At 43.4% G+C, this 27009-nt stretch overlaps 2 protein-coding genes across 5 annotated transcripts in view; both read right to left on the bottom strand.

Moving 5' to 3' along the window:
* MYH11 (myosin heavy chain 11) overlaps positions 1 to 2926 on the bottom strand; it is a 62698-nt gene extending 59772 nt beyond the window's left edge. Inside the window, exon 1 of the mRNA XM_075719239.1 lies at positions 2903 to 2926. The gene's annotated coding sequence lies outside the window, so the exon portion shown is untranslated. The remainder of the gene's footprint in view (positions 1 to 2902) is intronic.
* Positions 2927 to 8954: 6028 nt separating this feature from the next.
* CEP20 (centrosomal protein 20) lies at positions 8955 to 14495 on the bottom strand. Of its 4 annotated transcripts, none has more exons than XM_075718863.1 (5): positions 14453 to 14495; positions 13757 to 13954; positions 12454 to 12538; positions 11475 to 11617; positions 8955 to 9255 (listed from the first exon to the last, which is right to left on the bottom strand). In XM_075718863.1, the coding sequence occupies exons 1-5, from the start codon at positions 14478 to 14480 to the stop codon at positions 9179 to 9181; spliced, it is 531 nt and encodes a 176-aa protein (XP_075574978.1). In that variant the 5' UTR covers positions 14481 to 14495; the 3' UTR covers positions 8955 to 9178. The 4 variants fall into 4 exon arrangements, with proteins under 4 accessions (XP_075574978.1, XP_075574979.1, XP_075574980.1 ...); XM_075718864.1 differs by having other exon boundaries at positions 11475 to 11614; XM_075718865.1 differs by lacking the exons at positions 8955 to 9255; positions 11475 to 11617 and having other exon boundaries at positions 12450 to 12538.
* Positions 14496 to 27009: the final 12514 nt, after the last annotated feature.

Raw genomic sequence — 27009 nt, 5'->3', positions numbered from 1 at the left:
GTGAATACTTCTATACTCAGAGGTGAGCTATCCTGAGGAAAAGCAATCTCAAAAATACTACTGATATGAAGTTTCTTGCATTAGAAATGTGCCAAATTACACCAAACTGGATCCATCTGTTATACTTGTCTAAACCCCAGATGTGCACGTATGCATGGGCATGCATACTTCCACAACTTACTTTCTATTCCTCCTCCTGTGATCCCACTGCAGATACATCTGGCTGATCTTCAGTTTTTTCCCTTATCATGTCAGTGACAGAGGTTGAATGCTGTCTTTACAATCAGTTAATCCTGGGTATATTATTCCAAGGACAAAGTATAAATATCTCCAGGAAGTGCACTTTAATTAGAAGGTTATTGGCCAAGCAAAATTGCCTCCTGGGTCAGAGCTTAGAGGGACTGCTTTTCTCCTAATGAGAAGATAAAGGATACTTCTCCCTTCCTCTGCAGCATGTGCATGTCAGTACAAAAGCTTATCACAGCCATACAGGGAATAATAATTAGAACAGAGGAACATATAACCGAGAGCGGGAATTATTTTTCAGAAACCAAGTCCTGCTCTCGTAAAGAGTTTCTGATGGAAGAGTGTAGCAGTAACCTGGTGCTTGAGTCAAATGGCGTTTCTTGGGCTACAGTAGTTCTTGACTATGTTCTTTCCAGGTTGCTTATGTTTTACTTTTCCAGTACTTAACTGAATTACCCAACTGAGCGTTGCTTGGAAAAAAGGAAATCTAGGGGTGAATCCTAATCTTGTGATGCTTGTTTGGGAAGCGGTTCCCCAGCACAGTTAGCTTTGTCACGAGCACTGCTGCCCATCTCTCCTGGCCTTTCACCTCTCCCCACTGGTCACCGGGCCCACCCCTCAAATGCTCACTCTCATCATGGACATTTTCATTGAACACGGAGGTGTCTCATCAGTACTGGCTTATGGTAGTTCACCCACGGAAGAGGGAAAGTCTGTGTTTTAAGAAAGAATATTTTCAGTAATTTCACAGGGCTGGTTTGGGTGTTTTTTTTAAAATGGGTTCTCCATGCGCTTTAATCAAATTGTGTCTTGGTCTCCTATCAGGTCTTCTCACCTCTGTCAGTGCAAGTTACTACATAACTTTGATTAAACACTTGATAGCTCTCTAAATACTCCAGAGAGATTGCCCCCCGGTTGTTACCTGTGTTATAAACAGTAAAAATTAGAAAAGAAGGAAAAAAGACTTGAATTGTGTCACGTGGGGATAGATTCCCTTTATCTGGAAAATACCTTATCTCAAATACCCCCAAATGTCATTCTATTAAGTAAATCAGATTCTGCATGTTCATTAGAATTCATAAATAAACCGTATTATAACTGGACTTTGCACAAGTTGGAAAGCTATCTCCAGCTCTTGGCTTCTTCTAAAATTAACATACTTAAAAGAAAAGCCAATGGATTTGCAACTAATAAGTCTCAGTGAATTATAAAGAGTCAGGATCCTCTGCATACATCCATGCATGCTACCATATATGGCGATGTTCTTCTCAATACTAGCTGTTCCACAAAAATGTAATGATAACAAATTCAAAACAAATACCTTTTAGGGACTAGCGTGTCAATTGCAAATGAGATAATAAAAATCATTGTTTACATCTAAGTGAATACAGCCAGAGTATCATGTACTAAATAAACTAAAGTGACTACTTAATCAAGTGCTTTGCTCTCGGGGGGTTCATCGCTTCAGCCTCTGTGTTAGTGGCCTGAGGGAACTGTGAGCTTTGGGAGTTCAGCAAGTCAGCCCGTGCACAGCATCTTGGTGCAAGCTGCAAAGCTTTGAGTGAAAGAGAAGGTGGGCTTGTTTTTAAGAAGTGCGTTTTAGATTTTATTGAGACGTATGTTAGATAATAATGACAAACCTTCTGATTTCCCTTGTATTTAAAATATCTCATATTGCTTCTTAATTATGCACACACATATGCCTCTCACATACATATCAACATTTATATATGTGGGCATGCTCACGTACGCACACGTACGTGTGTGCGTGAAAGAAGCAAGTGAACTTCTGGGACGACGCTAGTGCTGCTTTCTATACTGCCATCTACTGTCGTCTGAATTTACAGTATTTTGTTAAAGTTAGAAGTTTGTTGCTCTATTTTCCCTTTAAAAAAAAAGGCACGTCGCATTTGGAATTACTTGAATTAGTGTAGTTCAGTGAATTATCAGATTAGTTTTGCCTAAACTTTATTCCCAGCATATTAAAAACACACATTTGTAATGCTAAGGCATTTTTTTAAAAATGTTTCCACTTCTTCTTCTCATTTTTAATTATTTTTCCTGTTTAAAGTACAAGTAACTGATAAGCTAATTATTTGATTTGGTTATACTTTCTTTAAACAGCATGGGAAATGCACTAAGTTCCTTTTACTAGCACTGAAAAAGTAGAAATACTTCAAAAAGATCAGCTGCTCAGGCTACCACGTTTCTTCGTTACTGAATGCGCATGTGATGCTTAATTGCAGCAGGTCCCCGCCACCATCTGGCAGCGCGCAGCACCTTGCGGGCTGCGTTGCCGCCGGCTTGGAGCGCAACTCGTGCTCTGCAGCCAGCGTCTTTAAGGCTCGATTCGGCAATAGCACTGTTAGAAGTGACTAAGGAACAGGCTAGAGCATCCGTGCACGCTTTCAGATGTGCACGGTCCCTCATGCATTTTAAACAGAACCCGATCAGTAATACACAAATGGGGATAAACCATTGGAGCGTGTCTGATAGGTCTGTTCCCATTTCTAATTCGTGCGCTACCTGCAGGTTAATTCACTGGATGTGTTTGCAAAGTAGCGTAATGGTCAGCTTGCCAAACTGCTGCATCCCGAAGCGCGGCCAGCCCCCAGCCCCATCCCCAGCGTGGCTCTCCGGCCCCCGCGGTACTCACAGGCGTCCAATTAGGGGAGCAGAGAGTGAATTGGAGAGTCGGGAACCTGTACAGCCACCAGCTGGGACAGTCCAAGTCCTTGCTGCCTTTGCAGCCTCCCTATATAGAGGAGGAGAATCTTGTCAGTGGGGAGGGGCCCTGGAAACCACGTCCTGCTGGAAAATCCTCTCAGTACCTGGGTTAAAGAAGACAGCCTGAGCCAAGGACCTCATTCCCAGCAGGGCCTAACCCCGGGCTGCTGCCCCTGCCCTGAGCCACTCTTTAGGGGAGCGGGCTGGTTCTGGCTTTTGGAAAGCTATGAAAGGGGTGCCCCTAACTCCAAATGGATGCCCCTAACTCACAAGTTCACAGGTTTTGCTTTTTCCTAGGGTGAAACTGTTTGGCCAAGCAAATGGACCTTTAACTGCTGCCTGCCTTGGCTGCGTCCTCACCCCTCGTGGCCCCCTGCCCACAGGGACAAGGGGCAGATCACGGTCCCGCGTGGCACAGGAGGCTTCCCACCCGCCGCCAGTGCGTTTTCTCGGAGCTAAGTCCCCGCGTTCGAGGATTGCTTGGGAGAGGAGGGTTATTCCTAACACAGCTGGGATGTGTTGGGTGGAGGTTGCTCTGGGTCTCCCTGTGTTTACGTGACATCTGGAGCCTGGGGCTGGTTTAAGCCTCCTTTGCCCCCGGGGAACAAGAGGGTCATTTCCCACCTCCCCAGCGAGGAGTTTCTCTTGCGATCCGGTGCGCAGCCCAGTTCCTGAGAAAGGATTGTAAATACTTTTTCATGTATAAGAAATACCTCCCTCTGTCCATAAAAGGAAGAAGAGAAGTGATAAATAGCTGAGGGGGAACAGTCGCTGGGATGCAGTGGAAAGAACAGGCGGCAGGCACCGTGCGCTGGGGGGGCGAGGAGGCCAGGGCGCTGGGAGCCAGGCCTGCAGGGGTGAGGGAGTGATCTGGTCCTTGTCAAGCCTCCCTCACACCCCCCAAACCTTCAGTCCCCAGCCGTCCCCCCTCCTTCCCCCGCTAGTAGCCAACAGCCTTGTGCAGCAAGACCTGTGGATGGAGACATCCCAAAAAGGGAAAGCTAGGATCCTCTAGGAATTCCCATCAACGTGCCAAACACAAAATACCGAAACAACCCCCTCTCAGCAACAGACTAAATATGGTGTATACCCAAAGGATCAGAGCACAGTCCTGGGTGAAATAATTTCCCTTGACATCAACAGTCCTGTCTTCTCCGGAAAATAAACCCTCCTGGGGAAGACGGATGAGGCTCATACTGGTCTTGGCATCCTAAGAAAATACCTATGAGGGGAGGCTGGGCCGAAAACTTCTACTGTCACCGGTCAAAGTACCTGCACTTGCAGGTATGGCAGACCTGTAGCCCCTTTCTCCAGCTCTGGCCAGCAGTGAACAAATGCGGGCAACGAGGAGAGAGGGGAAGAGCATCGGGGTTTCTTCCTTGCAACAGTTCAGAAATATCAGGCACAGACTCATGTTCAGGCCTTAGCTGGAGAAGTCCGTCTTTGCCAAGACAGTCGCACAGCCCCGCAGCTGCGGCCTGTGCTTGCAGGTGGAGGGTCAGGGCCCGCCGCCTGGCGAGGTGCGGGGCTGCCACGCAGCCGTGCAAAGCCCTCCCGGGAGCTGAAAGGCAGCGGTGTCGTATCAGACTCGTGCACGTGTGGCTGTGCTGGAGCAAAGCCAGGTGAAATGATCACCGGGACGTTAAGTCCAAGAAACTTGCCCTTGTTAGCAGAAAGTTCCCCACTGGGTAGTTCACTTTTTTTTTTTTTTTTGGCACTTTGTCGGTTGCAAATGTAGCTTTTAAATAGGAATACAGTGAATATAAAATAATGAAATGCAAGGGGATCCTCTGAAAAGTATGATCATTTTAACATTCATCAAAGTTATACTAAGAAGTTTCTTTTAAATCCATGCAGCTGTTTCAGAAAACCAGGCACATTTTAATAATAGCTTAAAAAGGAGTGGAAATTATTCCGGCTGGTTTGCAAACCACTGCATGTGCACATGCAGGCTTGCTGCCTGCGCAGTGTGTTTAACAGAGGCACTGGTGGAGGGTGATATGTGATGTGACATTAAACGGAGCTGGAAAGTCTAAAAAATATTACTGGCTGAGACTGAAAGAGGTACACTCTCAAGCCATGTGGGGTAGGAACTGATAAGTGTCTTCCAACCTTCACTTAAAAGTTAACATAGGACTATACTAATATAATAGCCTGACTGGACTTTCCTAAATGTTGTGGTATTTTTTTAAACCAAAGTTGCCTCAAAATGAAAGCTGCGGATTCCCAGTGGACAATGCCTTTGTGACAACAAATAAGCTTTATTTAAATGCCCCCGATTGGTTTGTTTGTTTTAATTACTTTTCTAGGAAAAAAAAAAGTATTGAGCAGCCTGCCCTTAAAATATCTCCTTGCTGAATTTGCACTGTAAATATTGTACTTGGGGTGGGGGGGGAACAACGATACAAGGAGGACTGGAGAAGGAAAGAAATGAACTTTCAGCTGCCTTACCACGGTGTAACCTGAATACAACAGAGCGAAAAAAGAAAAGCATGGATGATGATGTTAGTTTGTTAAATAATGTGTGTCAGGTAAGCAATATTTTTGTTTAAAAATGTTTTTACCCAAGTTTACCAAGCATGTTTCTCTATGCTGACATATGTAATTGGAACTGATGAGCGTACGGGTGGGTTACCACCTGTGCTGAGCTGTGCTCTTGCAACAAGAGGGACGGTCTGTGTCCAAACCAGAACAATTGATCATGAGAGTAGTTTGATGAGGTAAAATAGTCACCAACTGCTTAATGTTAAGTTTTGTGCTTAATGCTGGCTGCAGGTCAAGCGAACTATGTGAAGCACACAGGTCAATCCTGAACCAGTTGCACACCAGCTACTACCGAAAGGGTGTCTTTGCAAGTGTGAACAAATATTTTAGGGTTTCTTTTCCTAAACATAATCACCCAAGGATAATCGCTCCTCCGGAAAACCGATCAACTGACACCGAGATTTGGCTTGATACAAAGGGTGCTCAGGAAGGAAAGCGTAACCGACTCTTTGGAGCGTGTTGATAAAGCTTAGAAGAAAAATTTCCCCTGTGCATGACAGAAACTAATACCTCTGAAACAGCACTGATGCTGTCGAGTCTGTAAACATAGTTTCCTCTGATTCTAGTGGAGAGCAAAAATTTGGTTTTAAAGTTGTTTTGGTGGTGTTTTGTTTTTCCACTTGTGGGTTAAGTTCTTCCAGAGTCCTTTCCAGATCTGATATCCAGGCCAAACCTCACTGGCTCCTTGTCACCTTCGCTTGTGATAACATGCTTAGACAAAGAACAGCCTCTTTTAATGTAATTCCCTCCATAACAATCTCCAATTACAGTGTTCTATCTCCAATAAAATTCAGAAATGCATTTTGCTCATTAAACCCCCCAAACTTCTAAATGCTTATATCTTTTTTTTTTTTTTCTCATGTCAGTAGAAAGAATAACGGCAGTTAATGCAAGACATCAGTCTGTAAGTAACCTAGACAGAGCTTCTTAAATTGAGAAAATTATTTCTGTGCATGCTCACCTAAGTGATAATTTTGTCTAAAACCTGAACCTGTGACTCTAGGATTGTGAATTATTTTCATCTAAATACTGACCTTGCTTAGCTTAAACTTTTAAGGAACAAATTTTTGGAAAGTGCAGCCATCTTGTACAGGCTTTGCAATTCCTCTTCATCAGTTAACAAGGCAGCCTGACATTCATAGGACTTGCTACATGTCTGCATCTTGAAAGATGCTCTCATATTTCGTGTACTGTCAGGATAAATGCTAGACCATTATTAATGTGATTAGACCAGTATATTTTCATAGACATATGTCTAAGCTTTGTTGTACAAATAAATATCACTGGAAATGCACTTTAATTTGATTTTAATTTGCTTGTACAATGACTATACTTTGAAACAAGAGATTGTTCCAAAACCCCAAATCTGTACTGCATGGGTATTAAAGAATTAGATGAGATACAGGTCGCACCGAGAGCAAACAGGCGAGCTCCCACCCACCATCCCAGCGCAGGATCCTGACAATAGGCTGAAGCTGCAATGCCTGAAGAAAATAGTCCCGAGATTCCCTGTCTTAAACAGATTTCTTCTCTGATTTCAGATACACACCTTTACCTCTCAGCTCAGTGAAGGACACCCCTGTAACCGCCTCTGCTTTCATGGTTGTGGAGACCACGAGCCTGCTGAGCTGTGTGCCTGGGAAAGGGCAAGGACCAAACAGCCCTTTGCCGCCTTCAACCAGAACAAACATTGTACTTAATTTCTACAAGTAAAAATCCATTTCCCAGGGAGCTCCATGGCACCTGGGCACCTTCCGTATGGTCTGTGGTGGGAAGACAGAAAGCAGACGCAATGGCTTTGATTACACTGCAAGATTTGCATAGCATAGGTTAGAGCTTGTTTCCCGGAGACATCTTCCTTGCCCTTGAAAAGATGATTCCTAATATACATAACAATTTGACCCACTGGTTTATGGAGAAACAGGGGTCTAGCCTTTAACCTCTGGAAAACCAAAGTTAAAAATTCAGGGATTTCTGTGGCCAAAGCAATCGTAGCCGCATTGTTCAAAAGCTCATTTTTGCAGCTTTCCATAGAGGCGCTTCTAGCTCATTCCAAAATTAAGGTAATTTGCAAATAACAGCTTAGAAGACCATTTTTCTACTATACTTTTAGACAGAGAAATTGAGAGAGAGATTAGTGATTGTGAATATTTGCATTAATGTGGCAGGAAAGACCCTAGTAACGAGGCAGAATCCCATGGCAGTTTTCACACAGATGGCTCTTCAGCCAAGTAGTTGAACCTGACGGTGGCATTAGCACTGAGCAAACAGTGAGGGCATACGGAGATAAACTCGCTTGATTATAATTATTATATAGCTATTATAATTACCAATTATAATTGATGCAAAGCTACAGGACTTAAAGATGGGTTTGATTGAGGTATATTTGCAAACGCATGTCCTCCCCTCTTGGAAAGAGTCCCGAGATACTTACAAATCAGCAAATGGGGAGCCGGCGGCATTGCCAGTCACACGACGGGCATGAACTCGGTGCTGAGGCTTCAAATGGACAAATGCAACTTCTCCTTTCAACCCATAACCCAACAACTGAATGCAGATTCACATTAGAGTAGCAGCTAGGCTGCTTATCAAAATAAAAAAATACCTGTAATGCTAACTGGGTCAAATCAAGATAAAGGCAAAACTTTGCAGTCTGTACAACTTGGGGTCCTTTCACTTAAATACACAAACTGCGTGTTCTCTTCCTCTCTTTTTTCCCCACTTACCGTGCCATTTATCTTAACAATTAAGATTAAGAACGCAACCCTAAAAATTTATTTACACAAAACTCCTCTCAGTACCACTGGAAACATTGATATCTATACACTTTGTTCAAATCAGTAGAGGAAAAATAGCTAACCTGTTATTTTTGATGTACCCCTGTAAATTTGGCTTTTAAAATAAATTACCATTTCAAAACCTGTAAATACCTCAGCTAAAAAAAGTTTGGGAATTGGTAATGTACCATCAGTTTTATTTTTAGCTTTGCCTGACTTGAGTTTCATGTTGTTTGGGGGGAAAAAACCAGAAGTTCCTCCCACATACTCAGTGTTACACCATACAATTTATAGCAACTCCAGATGGAAAAGACTTACTGTCATTTGTTTGCTGGCACAAAGATAAATATAGTCCTCATTTCCGGAGAATTAAAAACAACTATTCCTCTAAAGCACTTCAATTTTCTATTCAAATTTATTTTCCCACACTTATCCAAAAGTAGCAGCTTCTTCTTTTTAAAGAAGAATGATCGAAATGCTTAGTTTGAAGACTTTCAAAGTACCATACAGAATAAAACCTAAACATTTTATTTCAAAACACAGGAAAGACACACAAAGACATAACATAATTAGGAAAGTGCAGAAATTATAACTTATCTGATAGTTTTTATAAAGTAAAAACAGTATTTTTAAGCCCAATTCTAGACACATGCTTCACTAATCTGACTTCATATGCAGTCTTCCTTCTATCAGCCCTGGAGGAAGAGAGCCTTTGCTAACATTTTTTTCACTGACAGTAAGTATGACCCCATCATCCTGTCTCATGGGTAGATCTAACAAGCAGAAATGGTCCCACTGGACATATTGGGGAAATTGATGCAAAGAAGAATTTCCTAAATTGACTCTTACAGAACTTTACACGAGAAATTCGCATATGAAAGATATCATCTGTTTATACTTTGTAAAACAAGAGGCTCTTCAATGCTCATGCCAGCCATTCTTCCTGGTTCTGGAATTCTATCTGAAAATGAAGCACAGATATAAATATTCTCACGCATCTGGAGATCCAAAGGCGCAAGTGTTATTTTCTACTATTACCAACTTTGATACAGAATATCGAAGGTATAGGAAACTCGGGCAATTTTACAAATGTATTCTTCCATGAGAGATCTTTGCATTAACAAAGATTAGATTTTGGACAACTTCAAATCAGCTACAGTGAATGAACTAACAGAAACACCAGATTCCATATGTTTTATCAGGATTCCCAGTCTGTATACCAGTTTATTGGAATATTAATTCAACTAAATAAGCAAGATAATTTCTAATACGAAAAGCAAGTTAGATGTTAAAATATGGGACTTGGAGGATTGAATTTATGAATGGACTTATCTTAATATGCAGCCTAATTAAAATAGCTAGATAATTAGTATTTTAAACCTCCTGCCTTTAGGTCTCCACTGACATATTCCACAAACACATGCAGAAAGTAATTCCAGACTACAGTTACTTAAAGGTTAAAAGCCTTAAAACGGTTATATTTTTGTTTAGTTCAAAAAGCAGTGTGCTGTCATGAGTTATGCTGGCATGCTTAATCCTGAGTTTTGTAACTAACTCTAAACAATTAAATCCCCACGTGAAATTATATTAGAGTCAACAGGGCAAAGTGACCCTGCACAGAGTCAATTTCAGAACTGAGGTACAAAGTTATACTTTAAAAACAATTCTTCTATACACTGAATTTGATTTCAGAAATGGAGAAACTTCTGATAGGAGTAATTATTCTCTAACAAAGAGATCATTTATAGCAGTTTCGGTATTGAAATTTTATTTCTTCAGCCCCCTCTTCTGGCAGAAGGGAAACAACATTGTCTCGATGAATTAACTGTTAAGTCGTTTAGTACTTCTCTCACACTTTTTAGATGTCAGTAATATCTCAAGCCTCATATTTTTCAAATTTTTGGATAAAAAAGAAATAGTTGATAGTACTAACGCAATAGTACTAAATGCTCACAGTGGAAAGTGAAGTAATATGCCAAGCAGACTCTTTGAAGGAAAAAACTGGACCAACGATCCCTCTCATTATGTAGCTTAGGCAGTATGAATTGTAACCAGTCAAAAAGCAGACCAGAAAGGGAAAATAAGATTTAGTAGTGTTCTAGTATAGAGCAATGAACTTGGAGCTTAAGCTTCTGCAGTCAATGGGATGTGAATTATGTCCTCAGAAAAGGTTTATGCCCATATACAAAATTGACGGCTAAAGAGTTAAGAACTTTCTACAGAAATTAGGTAAGTTAAAACAGATGAGAAACAAAGAGATACACCCACTATTTAACATACTTTACTGAGAATTTAGGTTAAATTCTTCTATTAAATTGCTAATGTAATAAGACTGTCTCTAGCTGACCCATTCCAGATTTGTAATAGTATAAGGGAGTACAATTCGGCCAGTTTAACTTTTAGGAAAATGGTAAAGCAATTTGGTGGATGACCTTTCTGATACTGAGCATTGGGATATTAGTATTTTCTGGTCTTTACCAGTAACTGCAGAGCTGCAAAACTAATTAGAATAGCACAGCTGTCCAATTTAAATGAGTTTTCAGTTTTAACAGTCCAAAAGCCTTAAGAGAATAAAGCTAAATAGTTAGGTTTTTTTTCCTCTTCCCTCTAGTAACTAACAAGCAGTTGCAGCTACCACAAGGTAACAGGAGCTTCACAGTACCTTGCACTGTTGAGAAATTATATAAAATTGGCTGTCTGCAATTTTTAAAAGTGTCTGCTTTATAAATAAAATACATTCCCATATAAGAGAGAAAGTTCTACTACTGACATGTTTAAGGCCAGTCAAGCACCTCCGAGGGCAATCAGATTTGTATGCCGTATATGCTGTCCCATTAGCATACTGGCAGAGAGAAGCAGGCCTAAGAGTTGGTGTAAGTTGGTCACTTATTTAAACAAAGGCACATATACGCTTGTTTTAGAGATCATGTGTGGGTCTTCCTTGAGTTTCTTAAATGAATATATGAGCAGCAGGTATGCTCGGGTCACACAGCTTAATGGTATTTTTGAGGTATAAACACCGTTCTGCTGAAGAATGTTTCTTATAAAAGAGGCGTCAGCTCGAAGCATTCCTTGCACAGAGGAGGTACATGGTGTCCATCTGCATGTTTATGCTGTATCATATAGAAAATCTAGTCACAAATAAAACTTCCGCAAAAATGACCCCATATCCACACCCACCTTTTTGATTTCTCTCAGTAGGTGGTTTGCCAAGGTTCTGCTTCGGATAATTCAGCAAAGACACTTTTGGAAGGGTATTCTGGGTACTTTCTTCTTTACCACCATGTAAGAAATGAGAGATAATTCCATACAAGAGAGGTCTGCTTAAGAGAGAAATGACAAAAGCAGTCTATGAAGTCTGTGAAATACTGAGCATTAAAAAACCCACCCTTTTTTCAGAACTTCTGAGACCTTAATGTTTACTTCTAGAGTATGTACAGATGTCTTCAGAATAATTATTTAAAATACATTATGTCAAGTGTCATTACATAAATAAGCACAGACCTAAGCCCACCCCGAACACCAACTCTCCTAAAAAGCTTGCACTAAGAGACACTCTCAACTGAGCTCTAGATCTCCTGCAAGCGAAGAACTGGAGCATGCTTAGCACAAGAACACAGATCCACATTCGCACGCGTGCAGTACGAAGGATCAGACTTTGGTGGGCATCCCAAACTTGATTCTTCCTGAGCACCTGGCAGATTCTGCCAGCACAAGCTACAGAGAACACTGAATGTTTTAAACCTACTTCAGTACCCTAGCTCATTAACGCGTTCTTATTGGAGCACTATGAATTTGTATCTAATCTCAGAACACAAGAATCTTTTTATTGCTCTACAAAGCAACTCACTGATATGCAAAGAGCGTATCTGTTTTCTGCTTCTGACTATAGGGAAGACTGTATTGGTAAGAGACTTGTATTTTGGTGTGCAAGTACACTATCTGGAGAATGCTGTATAGTTGGCAGAATTAAATTTTAGTTTTGAGTATGTTTGAAAATGGCCCCATGTTTGACATTGTGAGTTTGAATCCGGCATGTCAGAGCAGCCTGGTGATCTAGTCACACTTCAGTTGGTGAGAACATTTATGTGATTGATAATAACATTAAAGAGAAAAATGTATGCAGAACAGAACTGTGCATTCCAAAATCACTCCTTACATGGATTTTCCATTTGCGTCTTCAACTATGTTCAGCTCTTTGGCAAGAAACTGCCTATCCAAGGGCACTTCAGGCTGGCCAGATTCTGGAAAAGAGGTTTCCCCAAAATTCTTAAGACTGTTAAGAAAAACATCACCAATTGCCTTTTTTAAAGACTGCTCAGGAGACTTCAAAAGAGAATGAGAGCACACACCTCCCTTTTAGACTACTAATATCTAACAGTATATTGTAATTCCAGGGAACTCACTTAAACATTAGTGCTTCATACTCATATAATTTACAATAGTGCATGGCAATTTTTATCTTTACTCTAAAGAAATCTAAAAAAAATATTAAAGAAACCTTACAGTAGAAAGATAAATTAATCAGGCAAACAACTCTTTCTCTGAAGAAGTACTGTTATCAAACAGATTCCATACATTAACTACTACATAGACTGTCTCCATTCCCTCTTCTCAAGATGAACCTTTGTGCCTGTAATTTTAATAGAGTGAAACATATCAAATTAATAAATAGTGAATGTAATTACTGTATCTAAGCACAGCTACGGAACTTTGAATTTCAAATATAAGTTAGCAATAGCTGCAAAAATAAATAAGTGCTGTAACATATAAATTATGGCTCCCATTTAGACGTTTGCAGTCTAAACAGCTCTCAAATATTGGTATTTTAGCACAGCCAGTAGCTGTAATACTTAACTGCAGCTGTTAAAAAATATGGACCTTCTTCACAGTCTTTTTTTGTTATTTAAGCTGAGGACATCTGATCATGTTTCTGATACAGTCTATATGCTTGAATTGCCAGAACTGCTGTAATTTAGACTATCAACTACTTTACATACGTATTACTTTAGTTTACATTATTCCTCAAAGAAATTTTGTTCATTTGTAGGATTTCTAGTTTTTTATTTTACCAAAATGCCAATTAAAAAAAATGCAATATATGCTTTAAAAATATTGTTAGCCATTTTCCAAAAAAAAAAAGCAGATATTTCAAGACAGGTATTTTGACTTTGCAGGCTGTTAGCAAGTTTTCTTGCTCCTGCATCAACTGCTCTGCCAAAGCGTTTACCCCAAGGATAAGGAAAGGGTAAGTTTTCTTGAAAACTAATGGTAGATTTGGCTTAATGCAGCAAGTAAACCTGTGAAGAGAGTGTTCATATCTTATTTATTTCTAAGGGAAGACAAGATCGTGCAGCTTGGTCCCACTTATTAATTTTGTAGCATCAGTGGCGTATCAGTACTCAACCAAACAATAAATGGCTATGAATAGAGCGATGACAACAAAAATTCAGCCCCAATACCTGCAGTTAAGACAGATGCTGCGTATTTGTATTTGTTATATTCCAGGTATTCACGAATTAGTTCGTTGATTAAGAGATTTTCATGAGACAGTGGTGGCCGTGGTTCACTTCGGTCATCCAGTGCATTAAAAACTTCAGCTCTGATCCTTGCCTTTATTTGTCCAAGAGCGCCTCTTTTTTCCAGTGTGTCCTTTAAAACTATTACCATAAAAAAATCTGTTAACATGAAGCCAAACGTATTCAAGCAGCATTTATCATCCACAATACAAACATAATTTTGGCATATTCAGTGAAATAGAGATAAGATATCGGCACCTGTGCATATGCCAGTAGGTAACAACTGCAAGAACGTTACAGATAAAAAGTAAGCCTTCAAATAAGTCACAATTATGGGTTTTTTAGTAAACATACGTCCTAGCAATTTCAGAAGCGAGATATTACTGGACCAAGGTGTTTTTAGCGAGTGAAAACCAGGCCAAGATAAATGACAAGGGCAGAGTGCTTGTGTGGAGGCTTAGGGACGTCTCCCCCACGGCTCCCCGACCGGCGGTGTGAGGAGCCGGCGGCCCCCGTTAGCGCCCGCGCCGACTACGAGATCCAGCCCGGCCGCCGGGTGTGTGAGGGAAGCCCGGCTGCCCGCCGTTTCAGCGTCCCGAGGCGCCTCCACCGCCCCCTGGGGCTGCCCACGCCCACCACCTGCTTTCAGCTCCGCCACCGTCGCCATCGCCGAACGGCCGCGCCAAGGCCCCGGATGAGGCCGCGCGCCGGCCGCCGCGCAGGCGCGGTGCTGGCGGACGGGAGCGGGCGCCTGCCGGCCCCGCCTCTCGGCGCGCGCCAGCCAATCGGGCGGCGCCGGCGGCCGGTGCGGGCGGTTCGAGCCGGGGAGGGCGCGCGGGCGGGGACGCGCGCTCCCTGGGGCCAGAGCGGGCGGGCGGGAGCGGGCGGGGACCCCGCGGGGGGAGCGGCTGCCCCGTCCCGTCCCGTCCCTGTGCTGCCGGGCGCCCGCGGGCCGGGACGAGCCGGGGTAAAGTGATTAGCAGTGCCTTCGCCGTGTCTATGGAGTTACCGCTCGGTACCGTGCCTGTGCCTGCCCGTAGTGCCGTCCTGCCCGCTGGGGCGGGGGGGGGCGGGGCGGGCGGCGTTTCGGGGTTGCTGTGCTTTATCCCCGCTGTAATTTCAAAGGTTGTCGATGTGTTTTATTGGTGGGGGGAGAAAAGGAAAAAAAGGCAACATGGAGAATGAGTGAGAATTTCTCCCTGATGCATAGCGGAGGAGTTTTCTGCCGGGTCCCTGAAAGACGAACTTTTAATTAAAAGGACTCGCCAAAGATGAGCTTTTAATTAAAAGGACTCGCCAAAGATGAGCTTTTAATTAGAAGGACTTGCCAAAGTGTAGCCGCACGCTGGGTGTTGCTTGCAAGTCCCTGAGGATCCCTGCTGTGTCTGGAGGCATGCACGTATGCTACGTGTTGCTGGGATGAGTCGACTATTTATTTTGTCAACGAATTAAGTATTTCCCAAAGGAAATGCAGCCCGTGTGGATGACCAAACTGGATTTGTCATGGTCTAGATGGGGCAGCCTGCTTCGGCTTGAAGGAGAATGTGAGTCTGCTTAAGCAGTAGAACGCTTACAGCCTTGAAGTGTGGGCTGGGGTTTTTTGTTGCGATTTTTTTGTTTGGTTTTTTTGACATTTCCTCTAAAGAAACTGTTTATATTATGACCTTCCAAAGAATCTCTGGCGGGGCGTAATAAGTAAAATTCAGGGAAAAAAAAGTCTTTCAAAGTAATGGTGAGGTTGATGTGTTCCTTTAACACAGCAGCAGCTTCCAGTGAGTCAGCAGCAGTAAGTGCCTCTGGCTGTCCTAAGTGTGCTGCCCGCATCCCTGGTGCAACTCTGGTGATGGACGACCACTTAACCTTCAACATGCATGGCATTTTCACAGTCAAAGCATTTTTCCGGCATCCTTCCAAATTTCTCCATGCTGTTGTGGGTCGCTGTTCTATTACACCTAATTTCCAGTTGTTGCTGTTTTCCACCCTGTATTGCCTCTCCAGCTTTAATTTTTATCCTACAAAGCAAAGTTTAGAGTCCAAAATAGAATTTTGTAGGGTGTTTTTTTTTTTTTTCACGAGGAAATGCCTTTTAAAATAAGATTGCCGTTTCCATTTTATGTATTAATCTGTGTTTTAAAGGATGCTGTTGTAACAGTGGTTTGTGAAATCCACATTTGGTGACTTTCTGGTACTCGGATCTTGGTTCTGTATCTCTTTGCAGGTTTGGGCTTGTGTCAGTTCTGGTTTTTCTCCTCCACAACAAATATTTTGAGTCTGTTACATTTTGCTTCTGAACTCTTCTGCTTCCCCTCACATTAATTATTTACTCTGCATTTTGACTGTGCTTTGGTTTACATCTTTGTTGTTGCTGTTGCTTAGAGTTTTGAGGGAAGGAGATGGAATTAATTGGGAGGGAACTAATTTGAGGTGCAGATCCAAGTATCTTTATTTGATGAGAAACATCATTGACCTGGTGCATGACCATTGGTGCAGGGACAGTTTGAGGCTGAAAAAAATTCTTATACTGAGGTAATTGGAAAGTTTGAATCCTGAAAGTGTGACTTAAGTTTTGTTAGTGTTTTAGCATACAATAGTATCTGGAGAAAAATGTGTGGGTAGAAACGTATTTTTTCACCCTCCTCACTTCATGCTTATTTACTGTCTTCTTGTTTGGAACAATCCCTGCATATGGTCTCTATATCCGAAATAATTTTCTGCTGTATCATTTCAACCATAAGTTTATATTCTATTATTGCACACAGAATACGTGCAAAAGTGTAAGGTCTTAGAGGTTGTATTATCTATTTAGCATTTCTTCTGGTTTACTATTTTATTAATAGCACTATTAAAAAAGACAAGGTCTTCCAAATTAACTATGGGATAGCTTGTATTAATTGTCAGAGCTATTATCATTTATATGCGCTGAAGAGCAGCCAAGAAAAAAAAATATTCCTTAGAGCTGAGGGGCAGTAGGATAGCAGACATTGGAGAGTGTGATGTAACTTTTTCAACAGGAGTCATAGTGAGCATTGAGGCACCAAAACCAACCCACCAAGGTATTTGATAGGACTGTTAAGATGAATGTAGAGAGTGCACAAAACAGGACAGAAATACTCTTAACACAAATAAGGGGAAGCAGACTTCAACATTTAGCTGTTCTCTTGCAATACTATAAATACTTTAACATGGTATGAACTAAGGTATGGGTTAAACTTACACAAACTTGTATAGCTACACCCAATTTGTTTGGTTTGATCCTTCTATGATGCTGCTGCTCAGTTCATGAAGGCACACCTGACCTCAACGTGGGCTGCACGCTGCTGCTGCTGTTCCTTGACCTGACACCCTGGGAGGGAGAGAGCCGGGGGACAGACCAGAAATGCCGCAGTCGGGTGGGCAGCCTGGCCACAGCTGGCCACCAGCACAGCTCTGAATCTGCAGCTAAGGCGTGTAGGTGAGTAAAGAAGCAATCTGTGATACGTTTTTGTACGTGTGATGCTTGCTTTTTAGTTATACATTAGACAAAAGGAGACCTGCCTCTTTTCTAACAACTTTGTCCGTTACCGTAATTGCTTTGGATGCAAAAAGGACATTTTAAATTGAGGTTCTTTATGTAACTCCTGTGACTAAATCTTTCAGATGTCACTCTAGGGTAGTATGTAACCACCCTGCATTTTAAATAGGGCGTGAAGAGCGCACAGTGAGGCACAGCTAAATGCAACCGCAGGGGTTGTGCACTTATTTCAACCAGTACGTATTTTGGTGCAGATGTGGTTGTGGATGAAGTTACTTTGGTTCAGTGCACGCCCAGAGAGGTGGCGGAGTCACCATCCCTGGCAGCATTCAAAAAACGGGTAGACGTGGCACTTTGGGACACGGTTTAGTGGACAAGGTGGTGTTGGGTTGATGGTTGGACAGATGGTTTTAGAGGTCCTTTCTAATCTTAATGATTCCTAGTTTTTACTTTCATTAAAAATAATCCAGCCACCAAGCCAGGAAGCACGAAATTGCTACTCTACCCTTAACTGGTTTAGCGGTGGACTTGGTAGTGTTAGGTTAATGGTTGGACTGGGTGATCTTAAAGGGCTTTTCCAACCTGAACAGTTCTATGGGAGTCAGCTTGAACTAGTTCAGGGCTTTGAAACCAGTTTAACTGCTTCACGCGGAAAAGCGAAAGAGCTGAAGGTGAGCCCAGGCTTTCACCGTGGCCTCCCCGAGGACGGTGCCTTGGCTCTGGCCCGCGGGGCCCGGGTGCCGGCGGGGCAGGCCGGTGCCTCCCCACGGGGGCCGCGTGGGGACCCTGCGCCCGGGGGGGGTGCCGCGGGGAAGGGGGGGTGCCGCGGAGCCGGTCGGGCCCGGCGGGCGGCTGGGGGCGGCCGAGGCGGGCAGGGAGGCGAGGCGGAGGAGCGCCGGGGGGCAGCGCTGCCGCCCCGCTTCGGCTGAGGGGGGCGCGGGGCCCTGCGTGTGGAACAAAGGCACGCGTGGGCGCTGCCCGAGCTCGCCGCCTCCTGGGCCCGTCCTCCGCCCGGGGCGGGGCCGCGGGCCGCCGCCTGTGCGGAGGTGACGGGCGGCCGCCGCCGCCGCCGCCGGGGCAGCCCGGGGTGCGCCGCGCCGCGCCGCCCGCCCCCGCCGAGGCGGGGCCGCGCAGCGCGGGCGGCAGCGCCGGCGGGGCTCGGCATCCCCGTGACCGCGGAGCCAATCGGGGCGCCGCGCTGGCGCTGCCGGCCCGTCCCCGCCCGCCCGCCGCCGCCGCCCGGGCACGGAGAGGTGCGGAGGGGGAAGCGCAGCGCTGCCGCGGGAGCCCGCGGCCGCCTTGCCGCGCCCCATGGGGATCGAGGACTTCTGCAGCGCGGACGCCTACGAGCCCTTCTGGGTGAGCGGCGGGAAGGGGCTGCGGCGGCTGGGCTCGGCGGCGGCTGCCGGTGTCGGCGCCGAGGGACGGCGGGCAGCCGGGTGGGACGGGGATGGTCGCGGGCCGCCGGCCCCGGGCGGAGCCCGAGGGGGCCGCGCCCGGCGGCGGGGGAGCGGGAGCGGGAGCCTCCCGTGCGGGCGCTCCCGTGGGGCAGGGCGCGGGGGGCTGCGGCGCGGCCCGGCCGAGCGCCAGCCCCGCTGGCCGCGGCGGGCGCGCACCGGCGCGAAGCGGCCGCGGGCTGGGTCGGAGGCGCCGGGCCGGGCCGTGGCCGTGGCCTCGCCGCTCTGCGGCTGGGTGCGATGTCCCCCGCCCGGGTCGCGGAGCGGGAGCCGGCCTGCCTGGCGTGCGGGGTTGCCGGCAGGGAAGTGCTTGGAGCGGGGAGCCGGTGAGCGTGTGCTCGCCGGGGAGGCTGGAGTTCCCGAGTTACCGGAGCAGTCGCTGCCTGCCGGGTTTGGCCGCTCGGCTGCGTTACTCGGGGCCGTGCGGGTAACGGCGATAACGGGAAGTGACTGCTGCCGCCGTACTGGGGAGCGGCGTGCCGTGCGGTGCGGTGCGGTGCTGTGCTGTGGCGGAGGCCGAAGGCACGCTCTCTGCAGGCTAGCAGCTCGATCGCATCTTTGCATGGCGGTATTTTCCCTTGTCTTCAATGAAGAGCGGTGAGCGCGGCCCGCTGCGGGCGAGCTGCAAACCAGCTATGCCAGGGTGAGCGATGGGGAAGCGCTGCAGCGTGGGGTCTTGCTCAGCTGAGACTTGGGGCTCCTCTGCAGAGGCGTGCGGGTGCTGGCAGCAGTGAGGCCCCTGGCAGGGCAGGAGCATGGTGAAAATCCGTCCAAGGAGGAAACAGGTTGTACGGAGAAGGAGGTTGTGTGGAGGAAGGGAGGAGAGAGAGCTGGAAGTTGGGGGTGTGTGTGGAAGTGGGGTGAGAGCTGCTGAAGGCAATGTAGGGCTAAGAGGAAAACATAGATTTTCTTAGACTGTTCAGAGAGCTTCTCAAGTATTCATTGGATATTTGCCAAATAGCATTGAGCTAATGAGCTGCCTTACTAGTAGAAAAAAACCCCAAATCAGATGTCTCAAAAAATGCTGTTGTACTGTCTGTCTCAACAACCATTAAGATATTAGTCAGCAGATATTTTTAAAATCACTTAGACTTTAAGATATTTAGCTTTTCTAACTGATCAAAAGTGACTCTGTTAACCTGCTTTTACATTACTTATGTTCGTATCTCTTTTCAGCTAATTTTCAGGTTTCTCAGAACAGGCTAAATTATGAGTTGTCATCAAACGTATTTTTTCCCCTCTCTTAGAATGAGACATTTTATTTGAAGAGCTTTAGAGAATACATGTTTCAGAATTCGGTTTATGGAAAAACTGACTTGAGAGTAGCAGTGTTGTGAAAAAGAGCTGCCAGTTCTTTGAGTGGTGGAATTGAAACATCAGGTAGAAGCAAGAACTACACTTAGGATGTTGGAAGCAACTGGTTTATATAGGATTTCTGATGGCAGATTCTTTCATTATGAAAACACTTACAATTCTTGTATATGCTACGGCCATTTCTGATATTTGTGGTGTCATAACTACTCCATACATTCTTTCACTAGTTGCATTGGTTCCCAAGAATATAGATGGTTTAGTGATTTGTGATCCTTCTCCAAATCACGTGGAGTCTGCCTTTCGTTTCTTCCAGCTAAAGATCCTGTGGGTGTGGTTGTTTGATTTCTGGATTCTTCTAATCCTGCAAAAGAATAATTGTGCATTCCAGTTGGTATAAGATGTGTCTGGAAAAATCTCTTCATTGCGGAACTTGTCCTCATAAACAACACTCTGTATTCACTTTGTTGTTGCATTATTCCCAGTAGTGGAGAGGGTGGTAGTGCTATTTTTGGTGCTTATGGATACTCTGCCTCCTTAAGTTTCTGGTATTTCCATTGTTGCTACTATTTGAAGCTGAAATTGTAACGGATTCTCAGAAAATGCATGTGTATATGCAGTGTTTCACTGAGCTTCTAGATATCACCTGTGTGTTGTGTGCTACTGTCTGTCCTGTCTTGTGGACTGCACTCTTCCGCTTCTCAGAGCTGGGTGATAGCTAGATACTCGGTGGCACGTGTTACTGCACTGTTGTGGTGAACTGTATGCCCGCATCAGCTGTTTTGGTTGGTGCTGAAGCCTTGCAGGTGGAGCAGCGGGATTTCCTAGCACTGGCAAACTCAGCTTCAAGGAAGAGATGTGTTTTCTGGCAAGGGTGGTGCTGAGTTTGGGGTAACTCAGTTTTAAATTGTGGGGGAGCCTTTGCAGTTTGAAAGGACCTAATGGACCCTTAAAGGCTGTATGCTAATCTTCTTAAGCTTTGCTGACCAGGATTTTTCTTGTTTGCACACCCAAGGAATGTTATTGTTGAAAGTTCTTGTCTGAGAATTAAACAGATTGGTTTTATTTAATACTTACTCCGAAAGGTTAACAGCCCAAGCAAGTTTGCTATCTTCTTCACCGCCCCGCTGCCCTGTTTAACCTGTCTCTGTGCTCCCACTCAGCGTATAACTGCACTGCAATCAGATTTGCTTACAGAACTTAGCTGTTTTCTTGCTTCCTTTGAACCAGCCTCCCTTTTTGGAAGGGTACTCTTTCATCTTTGCTTTTTCTAGCATCACTGAGTATCTCAGAATGAGTATCCCATCCATAATACAAAGAAAGGTACAGCTGTGTAAGTTAAAGTTACTATTTACTAATAGCTGTTGATGACAATAAAAGTTTGAAAAAACACTAGTGGGATAGGGGTAACATTTTGCACTACTTGCATTTCAGTTCAGCGGCTTCAAGGGCCTGTTTACACTGGAAAACTTTTTTGTGACCTGACGTGCTGAGATAGCTTTGCCTGGAGTATCACTAGTGTATGAGTGCAGTCTACCTTACTTCAATACTGGCGGCGGGGGGAGAAGAAAAAGTGAAGTGGGGTGAAGAACTCTGTCATTCTAGGTAAGCAGGGTAAGTGTCAAGGCAGGTGTTGAGCTTGCTGTACACCTCGGCCTGCTGACCTAGCTGTCTGGATATATGCCCACTCGCACAATTGGTGATCTCAGTGCAGTTGCGTTTTGAAACAGTCTGCTGGTTTTCCTTTCTCTTGAATAAAATTTTGGGGAAGTTCTAGTTTTTCAGAGCTTGTGAACTATGCAGTGTCACATTTAGTGAAGTCTTTCTCATGTTTGAAATTGCTAAAGGAAAAGGTTAAGAGTTTTTGTGACGCTTCGGAGTTTTCAAGGCTAACCGCTAGTAGGGCTTTTATGAAAAGGAAGTAGGAGATACGAAAAAAAAAAAGCAAGTTCCTTACAGTCCCTCCCCAAGTGCTCTGCCAGGTTTTACAGGAAGTCTCAGTTATTCATTAGAAGATGCTTGTAAGTCAAGTAGAGTCTTAAAACTTTTGAGGTTCTTGCTCATGCTTTAAGGCAATGTGGGAGAAATGGCTTCTATAAGCTCCTATCATGTCCTTCACAGGCAAAGACATTGTGTTTTTTAAAATTAATTTAGATAGAAGTTAACTCTAATTCTTCTTCATCTCAGTGGGAACTTAGTGGAAATTTTTTTTCCACATTTTTCTAGTTGGGCTTTTGGTTATTGAGGAAGGATTGAAAGCAAGTAATTCCATTCACTTCTAGGAGAAAAGCAAGTTTTCATCTCTGTTTTGTTTTTTAAACTAGAGTCCTGTAATGATTCAAGCTGTGTCTGCCTGCGTAAACCCAGGCCTGTTTCTTTCCTGTTGGTGCAGAAAGCTTTTGCGGAGCCTTTTCTCTGTCAGCGAAGAAATTGCATCCAAACACTGTTCTAAGTTTAGCACTTCTTCATATGGAACGAAACTACAGGAGATAAACAGAGTGGATAAGAAAAGGTGAGGCAGAGCCTTGCACACAAAATCCAGGGACCAACTTGGTGGGACCGGGCTCTGCTTCCCTTGCTGCTGTGTGGAGTTCTGTTGAGGCTTTCAGGCACGTTTTGTTTGCCTTAATAAATGTATTTTCTTGCGTGTTTATCCAAAGACATTACGCTTTGTATTTGGTTTGATATTGTTGTAGATAGGGGAGATCCACCTGCTTCTCTTGGCTGGTTGCAAGCATGTTAGGATCTTCTAAGACTATAATGTAGCTTGGTAGGAATTTATTAAGAAAAAAAAAATTCTTTAATTCATTATAATGATTAGCTGACATTTGTGAAGTGATACTGTGTGATGTAAACAGCTGCTATGCTTATATTGTTTGTGAGGACACTGGGACACTGATAGTTTTCCTGAAATAGACTTCTGAAGGAAAACCAGCCTTTTATGTAAGGAGTAATTTCATGTTCTGAAGTTCTGTGGCTTACGCTTTCATGCATTAGATGAGTACGTATCTTGCAACCCTGCAGCTTTTTGCACTGTAAAACAGGTCTTTAGTGTTTTTTCAGTGTGTTTGTGGCAGAGCTAAGGAGGAGGGAGTTTGAGGTGCTGTGAGAGTGGTGCGGAGTGAGCTTGGTAAAAGTTACGAGTTTAGACTCTTCCTTTAGTGTAAAGGTATCAAGTTTATGAATGCATTTGTGACCAGAGTTTAAGAGAGTATGCAGGTCAGAAAACTACTTGTATTTCCTGACATAGGAAGGTCGTATGTGGACAGCGTTAAGAACAGAGGAGGAGCAGCGGCAGTGTGTTAAACAGAAAAACCTTTACACAAGATGGTGCCTTTATTATAATTAACAGCTGATTGCCTGATTCTCATGACTTGGTTGTCACTGGGATTTTAGCAATGAAAGCCAGAGGCTTATGTGTCAGCTTTCTCTCATTTAAACCTGTAAAACATTTTTGTTGGTCATGTGAACAAGGGTCTAAATTTGCATAGAAATTAAACTTATATTAGAAATTAAACTTATCTCTCTTGATCCAAAATAGATCATTTTAGGGGAAATACAGGAAAAAGAAGCCTGACATTCTGTTGTTGATGGGGATATTCTTAACAGATGACCTGTCGTTCTACAGCTGTCAGTTCAAGGTTGCTCAGAAAAGTTAAATGAGGAAAAAAACCCAGCGAAATGCTGGAATAACTTGTGGCGTTCCATGCAATTACAATGCAGTTCACACTGAAACACTGTGCTATACTGGGACTAAGTGAAGGTTAACCCAGGTTGCAGTGAAGTCATTCTGGGTCACATCTCTAAAAAGCCTACTGCCGGGTACTGACCTTTTGCTTACTTTTAATAGAGTCGGAATTCCATGCATTACTGTTTTCTCACTGTTTGCATCTGTGGTAGCTTCAGATACAGTTTATCCCAACTTAAGCTGTTATCTTAGTCCCTTTGTAAGTTTATTACCCAGATGTGTTCAAAATTCTCACAGTGATTTGAACTCGAAATACAGGCTGTTGCATTATTAAACAAAAGTCCTGGTTTTGGTGCAAAAAGGAGACAAGAGCACGAATCTTTTTCCTGTATCCTTTTAAGTAACAGTGATTTCACTGAAAAACTTTACAGAAGGGTAAAAAACATCCTTTTGTTTCTGAAACTGTGAATAGTAGATATTTTGTCATGTGGCCAAGTGTTGTCTCATGGTACTTGCAGGCACGGCAGGGTACAGAAATGTTACATCTGTAGAAAGAGGCTAAACATTTTAATTTTGCAGGTGCTGATGCGATCTGTCATATGTTTCCCTGATACAAAAAAATAGCCATAGTTCAGTGGCTTTTTATCTTCTTGGATTACAAAAATCAGCTCTTGTAAATTCCACAGCTGCAGGTGCTCCTTTCTCTGGCAACTTGTTAGCACCAGCTTCTTATTTTAGGCTAAAGGGAAACAAAGGCGAAACATGCTTTTTTTTCTTGTAATTTTATACACAGTTTCAGCTGATGCAGTGCTGTCTATAACAAAGGATTTCAACTCTTTGTAAACATTAGGAAATACCGATGTTTGGGGTTTGGACAAGGAGGTGCAGACACCTGATTTAAGTTCAGGACCAGGTATTGGTAGGTAGAAGCTTTTTCTTGGCTGTGTTAACAAGTCAAATCTGCATTATGTAAGCCATTACTGTTGAGAACTTAGTCTTGCTAAAACAATTTCTAATAGAAAACGTTATGAGAAATTAAGGGTGTTTCCCTGTCACTAGAAGCACTTACTGATATTTTTCCCCCTAAAATGTATTTATATAGATGATTTAAAAATTTTAGGACCTCTTGTTTATCATGTGATTGTTACTTTTTTTTTTTAACATTCTCCCTCTTGCTCTAAAAATCTCATCTTGAGACAGTGTTAAGACACTATAAGAATAAAGCTTAGGTTTCAGAACTACTTTGAAACAAAAGAAGGGGCATGGTCTCTTCCCCCATCTGAGGTCACGATCTGAACATGGTATTTTGGGAGGCTGGGGTAGAAGGCTTGCTTGTGAATGATTTAAGGCTTTTTATTCAGACACAAGACTTACACATCAAAATCTTAACTGGAGACCCGTATTTTTTGAACTTTTGCTAAACTATTATTTGTTCCTTGCTTCCCTGACTACTACTAGCATTTTAACCAATGAGCTTCAGATTTATTAGCAGTGGTTTTGTTCTGTTCACAGGTTTAAGAGGAGAAATGTTTTGAGTTCTCATTGTTTGGTGAACACCCCCCACCCCACCCCACCCCCTGCTCAAGACTCTAGTGTCAAATAAGAGGAGAAAATCCTCAATTGCATGGTAGGTTTAATTCTCCTGTGGTAAAAAAAAAAAAAAACAAAACCCAAACAAACAAACAAATAAAAAAACCCCAAACAAAACCCACAACAAAAAAAAAAAACCCAAATCCCCACACTATGGTTTCTCCTGTGGGTGAATGTGATCTCCATGGGAGTTGGAGATCTGAATCTAATTCTTGCATCCCAATGTGGTAATTACTGTTAACACTTCTTATTTCACTTTTGTGGCAGTAGCAGAACAAAAAGGCAGAAACTTTTTGATCTAGTTGGGCTGTTGTTGGCCTGAAGAAATGTCTGAGAGCTTTGCAGGGATATGAGCACCTATCCTCACATGTGACCATGAAGGGAAGTCCTGAAATCTCTTCCCAAATCAGCAGTCTGGCACAACACTCTGTGTTCATTTGTTCCACTGCTTGTGGTAAGTGGTGTAGTTCTGTGCAGGAGCATAATTCCATCATTTCTCCTTGCAGAACTAGTTTTTAGAGTCTGTGGAGGTCTGCGAATGAGATCAAGTATTTGGTTGTGTGGCTTTTACTTTTTAGTAGAATCCTGGCTTTGTGTGTTCTAAAAATAAAAAAAAAACCCCACTCTTGGCTATCTTTCATTAAGCATAGGAAGTAGCTGTTGGAAAGACACTATTGTAAAATCGGTACGAGTATTTTAAATTTTTCTTCTACTTCCTATTTGCAGTGTACACCCTTAGATGATACAATAAACCAGTAAACCATTAACTTCATGTAGTTAGTATTAGTATTCAGAGGAATTGGCAGTGTATCGAATTCATTTAAATGCAGCATGAGCTCACTTTGTGTGCATCACAGCAAAGATACCATTTTACTTGTACATTCTGCGCTAACTTCAATTCGAAGAACAACTACTATTGTGTCACGGGAGAGATCCGTGCATTTTAAGTGACTTCCTGTTTATTAAGGAAAAAAAGCTAGAGGAAATAAATGTCAACTAAGGTGGAAAGGTATGTTTGTCCTTGTATATTGTGCTACTTCATCTGGAATTGATTCTAGAACCATTGGATCCTTTAATGCAAGTAGTACTTTTTCCAAAATAATTTCAATATAATTTGCATCGTATTTTTAAAGGACTTACAAGCATGTAAATGGGAAGCTTGTGATGGTTGCTTGTAGTGTCATATACCTCATTTAGTGCCTTGTTTGCCACTGTTAGGGATATTCTTACTGTCTGCTGCTTGTTTCTGTGAATATGGCTGAGCAGACAGGAGAGCTGCAGCTGTGGGTGTTTCTGCTGCTTTTTGTGGGAGTTCTGGAGTGTTTTTCTTGTACAAATATCTGTTGCTTGTTTTAATAACCTGTCACCTCTTGTGATTTAGCCTGAACAGTAAGCACAACAGGGCAAATGTTATGCTGGTGAAGACTGTGTATGGTGTGCTTGTTGTAGGCTCTATTTTAAATATGCTCTTAGAGAAACAGTGAGCTTCAGCACATGTTCAATGATCTGACTCCAAAATGTGAATGACAGGATAAAGATGCTATATTTACAGTGTTTTGAGAACATTATTTCAGTCTTTCTACAAAATTTCTAAAGCTAAATTGAATAAAACTTACTTGGCAAGCTGAATAACTTTGGA

Source organism: Pelecanus crispus, chromosome 11 (genome assembly GCF_030463565.1).
Source record: "Pelecanus crispus isolate bPelCri1 chromosome 11, bPelCri1.pri, whole genome shotgun sequence".
Lineage (NCBI taxonomy): Eukaryota > Metazoa > Chordata > Aves > Pelecaniformes > Pelecanidae > Pelecanus > Pelecanus crispus.
This window is presented reverse-complemented; position numbering and strand designations above follow the sequence as displayed.

What these genes read in the sequence shown, in the direction of transcription:
- CEP20 (XM_075718863.1), bottom strand. Translation starts at nt 14,480, where the DNA reads ATGGCGACGGTGGCGGAGCTGAAAGCAG. An exon ending in AGCATCTGTCTTAACTGCAG is followed by an intron (nt 12,539 to 13,756) that starts GTATTGGGGCTG and finishes CCTCTTTTCCAG; the next exon opens with AATCTGGCCAGCCTGAAGTG. An exon ending in TACTGAGAGAAATCAAAAAG is followed by an intron (nt 9,256 to 11,474) that starts GTGGGTGTGGAT and finishes CTTCATTTTCAG; the next exon opens with ATAGAATTCCAGAACCAGGA.